General features: G+C 39.1%; 1 protein-coding gene across 3 annotated transcripts; it reads left to right on the top strand.

Moving 5' to 3' along the window:
* Positions 1-511: 511 nt before the first annotated feature.
* On the top strand, positions 512-7222 carry june (JunE proto-oncogene, AP-1 transcription factor subunit). 3 transcript variants are annotated; one of them, XM_077543132.1, is made up of 4 exons: positions 512-786; positions 864-893; positions 2871-3003; positions 4928-7222. In XM_077543132.1, exon 4 carries the CDS (start codon positions 5088-5090, stop codon positions 6117-6119), a length of 1032 nt encoding a protein of 343 aa, XP_077399258.1. In that variant the 5' UTR covers positions 512-786; positions 864-893; positions 2871-3003; positions 4928-5087; the 3' UTR covers positions 6120-7222. The 3 variants fall into 3 exon arrangements, with proteins under 3 accessions (XP_077399258.1, XP_077399260.1, XP_077399259.1); XM_077543134.1 differs by having other exon boundaries at positions 512-893; positions 2871-2999; XM_077543133.1 differs by lacking the exons at positions 512-786; positions 864-893 and adding an exon at positions 902-1665.
* The last annotated feature ends 483 nt before the right edge of the window (positions 7223-7705 follow it).

Genomic DNA, 7705 nt, shown 5'->3' with positions numbered 1-7705 from the left:
GGGCCCAATCATCTGGCCAGTGATTTGTTCGCGCAAGAGTGTGTTGAGTTGAATTTATGACATAACCCAAATAGGAAAACTGTAATCTAGTCATATGGCAAGTTAAAAGTCGAGCGACATTTAAGGTAAGAATCTATGTTGTTAATGCAAAACAGAAAACACTCTAAAATCCAATATTGCGCACAAACTATTTGACTGTAATAAACACCATTGCCACTAGAGGGCACCAGAAGGACTGTAACATTGATTGATAGTCATTGGCACAAAAATAATATTAATTTAAAAAAAACAGATACTGGGCAACAATAGGGAACTTATAAAAATGGCAATGCCTAGTTTTGATTAAAAAATGCCTGGGAAGTAACCTAACAGTAGGTTAATGTGATGTGAAATGTGTTTGTAAAGATAGTAAACATAATAACAATAACGTGATCTCTCTCTCTCTCTCTCTCTCTCTCTCTCTCTCTCTCTCTCTCTCTCTCTCTCTCTCTCGCCCTCTCTCGATAAGCACACACGCGCCTCAATTTTTGTTGCGTTCTTGACTTTTACTTAATTGATACATTCTAATTACTAAGAACATTTCCGGGAAATGCTCTCATGCCGCGACCATATATTCAATTCAGGTTTTCAATTCGCGTGCCTGAAAATTAGCCGGGGAGTTTTTCTTGGTATTCCCATTAAACGTGGATAAACCAATTTCAATTCAAATGAATGACTTCAATATAAATGTGGCAGGGAGAACAAAAACGTCAGCGCGTGAGTCACTTGATGGTCGGGGAGCAAGAAGTGAGTTAGTCTGTGTGTTCGTGCGCGTGTGTGAGTGTATGCGCGTGTGCTGACTGACTCACTCTGTCTGCTCTCAGATGCTTCGACATCGCTTTGCCTTCTTCTGTGTGAGTATTCACGATTTTTATCCCCCGACCTTCTGTTTTGAATGTGTGAGTTTCAGGGGAGACATTTGTTGGTTTAACTGAAAGAGGATGTTCGGTCATGTTTGGATCTGAAAACGGTGACTCTTGAAGTTTATGGCAGTAGATCAAACTTGATTAGCTCTGGCATGAATTAGTGGAGGAAAATTAAGTTAGTTCACCTGCTCGTGCTCATCTGCGACTATATGGTGAAAATGGGACACGATGCTCATTTTTGTTTGTGTAATCTCCAGTAGGCTGCAGTGACATGTAAGCATTAGTCCAAACGTTTATGTAGGTTAGACGTACAGTATTGAGGAAGGATGTATATAATAGTTGGTCTAACTTTTCATTTTTTTGTCACACGATGACAGCAGAGACGTACGACCTTATGTTGAGCTTTTTTCCTGAGCGTTGCACGGTTCCAAAAGTAACTTTCACATTGTCAGTTTCAACAATGATTGGACAAATGACAAAGTACTTCCTTAAGTGTTATAAGCAGGTTTGATATTAAAACATTTTTACTTGACTTTGAAGTCCTATTGTAAAATCATATCGATAGTGAAAGAGAGAGAAAGAGAGCGAGGGAAAGAGAGAGAGAGAGAGAGAGAGAGGGCGAGGGAGAGAGAGAGAGCCATGTCGAAATGTATTTATTTATTTATTTTAAATGGGGAAGGGAAGAGTTTTAGCAGTTCAAATTGTTATATAGTTATTGCACCAAAAAAAAAAAGGAGGGATGTACGAGTATCGAAACCAGGTATTGTATTGGGCTGATACCCAGCTTTATTACTTTAAGGTATTGGTACTTTTTTTGGCCACTGCAATATTACTTTCATTTTATTTATTCATTTATTAATTACAATCAAATTAATTGTATGTCTATACACAATATACATTTTATGAACACATGAAATAAAAAATATGGAAATTGCTGAATGCTAGAAAAAAATTATTAGTATCGAACATCCCTACAAAAAAGAAAATAATTAACAATCCGACCACTGTTTTGTAAGCAGCTGATGACATCAGATAATTGAAACCTTGAGTAACAGTCGTAAAAGCTAGATCACAGTCCTGAGATTTTTTTGTGTGTGTGACTTGTGTTTTCAGCATAGTGTAAGCGTGGTGATGATGTGTGCCTCACAATTCTGAGGTCCAGCGTTAGAATGCCAGTTTTGGCCTTTGTGTGGAGATGGCACGTTCTCCTCGTGCTTAAGAGTTTTTTTTCGCTGGGCTTCCTCCCACAACCCCAAAACAACATCTATGTTAGATTGACTGAACACTGTAAATTGTCTGATTGCTGTTTGTCTACATTTGCCGTACGATGTGCCCTCCAGACTGCAAACGGCATCTTGCCCAGGCTCTTGCTCACCCACCAATGTAAGCAGTGTAAAAAAAAAAATGGCTGGACATATTTTAATAATCATAATTGACACCTAATAAGGTAAAAGGCACTGAGCCTGTGAGGAATGTGTTGGTTGATTCATTTTGTTTTCCGTGAATTATTGTGGAGTGGGAGGTTCAATGCATCCATAAATCCATCCATCCGTTTTGTATATACACAGCACAGAATCTCTCGACTGCGAGGCAAATATTCTATCCACTACTCCATGCATCGAAATGTGGACAGAATCATTTATTTTTATGTTTACCGAAAGAGTTTGAGCTAGTTCCAATTTTGCAGACATCTTATAGCACCCCACACTATTAGCACAGTAGCTTGCTAGCTAACATACGGAAAAACAAACAAAAAAGTGTGTGGCTTTTTTTCACTTTTCATAGAGCGGATTGTTTTTCTGTTAGGAACGTAATGGAAATGTTCCCCCTGCCCCAGAATAAAAAAAATGGTACAGTCCTGTCATTTGTGTGTATCACACATTATGATTTGCATTATAAGGTTAAGCTTTGCTGTTCTGTTGAATTCTATTGTGTTTTACTGACAAGATTTGTTTTTTGAACCAGGAATCAACTGGCTGGTAACAGTACAGAGATCAACAGTTACACGATATGACAGCATGCTCTCTATGGCACAGCGGTAGAAACTGACCGGGCGCTCCTGCGGCAGGCTTGCCCCTCAGGAGTGTTTGTACTGTAGGTAATGTATTAGCCTTTGTGGATTATTTTAAATGTGATTTTAAGTATGTTAATTTTGATATTGACTGAAATAAGGATGTTTGAAAGGGTGTCACACAGAAATGACGTCATCTAGCAGCAGCCAATGAAAAAGCACCTTTAGATGACGTTGCTCCTAGCCCAGGCTGTGTCCGAATGTGCACCCTACTCCCATTCACAATTTGTGTATTCTGTTGAAATTGCTCAATAAAGTTATACGAGAAAAAAAGAAGAAGTGCACCCTACTCCCTATATGGTGCCGAATGTCCAGGGAGGGAAAATGTAGCGCACTCGAAATTACCCACAATGCAACATCGATGTTCACTCAACCGGGTTGATAAACCACAATGCATCGCGAGTATGAAAAAAACATGCGCAAGCGCGGGAATCAAAGCGATGCATTAAGCATATACAACGGAAATAATTAATTTGTTTCAGTTGTAAATATATACAACAAAGGAAATAAAGTACAGTTTTAAAACATTTTCATTCACAATAAATTGTAGGAGATTAATGCGCCGGTACGTTGTAACAGTTACGGTGGCCACGTGATATGCGACGAGGAGAAAGTAGTGAGCTGGCTGTCCGAATCGCCAAACAGAATGAGGGCACTATATATTAGCCCACTATTTAGGGCTATGTAGTGAATGAGGGGTAAGGGGATAAGGCTGGACATTCGGACACAACCCAGGCGACTGCGCATATGTAATAAACTTTTTTTAAAACAAAAACTAATAATGTATCTAACTAAAACTAAGCATTTCTAAAAAAAAAAAATAAAAAAAATAACTACAACTAATACAAACTAACAGAACCACCCTGAAAACGAATTAAAAAAATAAAAATAAATAAAAAACAAAACTCACAATGAAATAAAATGAACTAAAATGAAAATTCAAAAACTAAAAAACCCTACTTAAAATTTAGTTTTCACCTAAATAAAATAAAAAAACTGCATAATTGTCAGAGATTAATTTTACAGCTGCACAAGGAATGGAAACATTTTGGAAAAACGACAGAACGAATGATACACGGATTTTTTTCTTCCAGCCGCATTTCATTCCTTCTTCTGATTGGATTTTGTGAATTTTTGTCACTGTGTTGTTTTCGTTTTAGTCTAATTTTAGTTTAATTTGACGAAATTGTTAGTCAATTTATTCATCGTCTCAATGAATGGCCTTTATTTTAGTTTCATTTTTGTCTGAAAAAAAATTGTGACAAAAATATGACAATTTTTGGGCGACAAAATGATCACTACAGCAATATCTGTAAAAGGCCTGTTTGGATTTACACTAGTTTTGTGTCAGTAGTAGGGTTACCATCCACCCATTTTTATAAAAATTTTCAAGAAATGCGAAAATAAAACTGATTGGAAACGCAAACGTTTGTAGTCATAAAGCAATGTCGGACGATAAAGTAAGGTATGTTTGGGAGGACGACGAAACAGAAATATTTTTGAAATTAATTAAAGAAGTGAACATTAATGCAATTTTAGATGGAAAACAGCAAAGAAACGCTACGGTTTATCATGAACCCATACGACGTCATCACACGGCACAGTCTCTTCTTGTTTTTCTTCTTCTTTTAAATTACTGGTGGACCCCATCTCTATGGTGTATACCGGCATCTACAGCGGCAGAGTCCTCTCTCATTATTTATCAAAAGAAGATCAGATGGAAAGGGACATCTCACATGTCCGTTTTGCGCATTGTCAGTAAATTCGCTTAAACAATTTGAAACAATTAGATGGAAACCTGACTAGTGACGGATGAAAGCGACTTGACCTCAGAGCTGGGTCATCACAGTGACCTCTGTCGTCACAAATGTAGATGGGTTTCGATTGGAAATCATAATATCTCTTTGTTAACGTGTCATCTTTCTGTTCTCTGTCTCGTTTTCACTTCTAGACTCGCTTGTTCTCCTGCCAGGACTTGGATTCTATATTCTCTTCGTCTCTTGTTGTTATTCTTCATCCTCCACCCACTGACGTCGAAAGAACGTTTCAATCTCTTATGTTATTGAGGTTAATCTGATTATGAAGATTACCTGGAAGAGAATTCCTAATCAATGACAGCCAAGATGGAGACTCCTTTCTACCATGACGACTCCCCCGCCATTCACAGCTTCAGTCAGTTTCCAGAATACGAGCGTTACGCTGGAAACAAAATGTTGATGTGTAAGAAGGCCATGTCAGTAGGAAGCCATCATTTCCCTGCCGGCGGTAGCAGTGTTGCAGGCGGGAGAGGTACGAACCCCAACAACCTCGGACTGGCCAACAGCAGCTCCCTCATGACATCATCGGCATCTTTGGCTGACATGAACATGCTGAAGCTAGCCTCCCCTGACCTGGAGCATCTGATCATCCAGTCCAACCAGGGATTGGTCACCACCAGCCCTCTGTCCAACTCCACCAACCCGTTCATCTATCGGAACCAGGCCACCAACGAGCAAGAAGGCTTTGCTGACGGCTTCGTCAAAGCGCTCGCGGATCTTCACAAGCAGAACCAGCTCGTGGGCGGCCACATGTCGCCATCATCTTCCTCCAATATCTCATTACAAGCGTCCTACCAGAGGAACTTGATGTCCACTAGCGACATGCCCATCTACACCAACCTTAGCAGCTACAACCAGGGACAGCTGGCGTATTCCGGAGCGCAGATGACATACAGTGGTAGCTCGGGCCATAACGGCGGCGGAGCCTCTCAACCGCATCCCAGAGGTCTGGATGCCCCTCAAACTGTCCCTGAGGTCCCCCATCTACCTGGAGACCCTACATCGCCACCTTCCCTCTCCCCCATTGACCTCGAGACACAAGAGAGAATCAAAGCTGAGCGCAAGAAGCTCCGCAATCGCATCGCGGCTTCGAAATGCCGTAAGCGTAAACTGGAGCGAATCTCGCGACTGGAGGAGAAGGTGAAGATCCTGAAAAGTCAGAACTCAGACCTGGCCTCCACTGCTTCTATGCTGCGGGAGCAGGTCTCTCAGCTCAAACAGAAGGTCATGAGTCATGTCACCAACGGCTGCCAGATTGCCGTCAGCTCGCCCAACAAATCTGGAGGACGAGGCGGCAGTGCTGGCAGCGAGGACTCCAGCTGCTGAGGGGATGGGGGGGACATCGGAAGAACAAGGAAAGGAGATAAACCAAACAATTTCTACAATTTGGGATTTTCACTCATGCTCGATGCTGTCAAAAAGAGTTTTGTGAAAGTGGCGCATGGTCAGTTACTGCCCTGTTTAGCCATCAATACCCGTCAAACACTGTTGGATGTGAAAGGGATTCATCGCAGACATGAGGTTCCTGACCATGAAGAACGTTAAATGGAACCATTTCTATGCTGACTAATATTATTTAAAAAAGACAATTCTGCAGGATTTGACACAACTTTGAAACACTTTAAACAACAGAACTATTATTTATTATTATTTTGAATTATTATTGCATCTCATCACACTTCAAGTGGAACGTATTTTCCATTGTTTTGTTTTTTAATCAGTGTAACTGTTTTTGAATAATTAAATCAACCAGTGTGAGGGCATACATGTAAGTATGAATACTTCATTCAAATCTGTGGTGTAATTATTGAGCAACTTTTAGAATGCTTTTGATGAGACTGTCACTGTATTTCTGAATTCATAATTTAAAAACATTTACCGAAAACGACATTTGCGTTTACCAACACGTTGGTGGAATTAGCTATTCTGTTACATTACTGTGTTTGGCTTGTGTTCTTTGATTTCATTACATGTACACAGATCAACTCTGGTTGAAAGCCCAATTTTCAAATGTAAATTTTGGGATTATTCATGTGTTGCTGCTGCAAGTTTAAAACGTGTATTGCCACTTTATGTAAAATAAATAAATAAAATTGAATGATCAGTCATTAATGTTCACCACTTTTTGTATTTTGGCTGGTGAAAGCTTTTCTTGCTAGATGAACCTGGCTTGAAAACATCAGTCCAGTTTGGGTTTTGAAACAAATATGACTAATATTGAAGCCATTCATGAGCTGCAAGGTGAATAAACACATACATACATTGGTAAACTTTTTTTTTTTTTAAATGACAATAACTTGAATGTTTTTCTTTTTTTATTTCCATCCTTTTAGGACGGAAGAGGATTAGGGCCAGTGAAAAGAAGAAAATAAGGATTGGCAGGATTCTGACTTTATTCTCAGAATTCTGACTTTAAAGTGAGAATTCTGAGAATAAAGTCAGAATCCTCACTTTAAAGTCAGAATTCTGAGAATACAGTGAAGTCAAAGGCAGAATCCTGCCATGACCGCCCCCCCCCCCCATTCACTGGCCGTAATCCTCTTATGTATTTTAGTTCTATACATGTGCAATGCAATAATATTAAATATGAGGAACTTAATAATGATTATGGAAAACTAATTGTATTATGTTCCAAAATTGTGACAGTGAACATAATATTTGTTTTCTATTTGATGATATTTTAAATGAATGATTGACTATTTAAATAATATTTCATTGAAGGAGCCCATTTCTGCCAAAGTTAAAAGGAAAAAAAAAGAAATAAATACAAATGCAAGTCATCACATAGTATACAAGTTTTTACTCGAGAGCATATTCAGCAGTAATACTGGATTATTGACCAAAGTAATTGCACGTGTACAATGAATACCAGAGACATAACAGCATTGGTCTTGTAATTTACGCTACTAGTA

This window comes from Vanacampus margaritifer, chromosome 14 (genome assembly GCF_051991255.1).
Source record: "Vanacampus margaritifer isolate UIUO_Vmar chromosome 14, RoL_Vmar_1.0, whole genome shotgun sequence".
NCBI lineage: Eukaryota > Metazoa > Chordata > Actinopteri > Syngnathiformes > Syngnathidae > Vanacampus > Vanacampus margaritifer.
The sequence above is the reverse complement of the archived record's forward strand: the minus strand, read 5'-3'. Positions and strand labels throughout refer to the sequence as shown.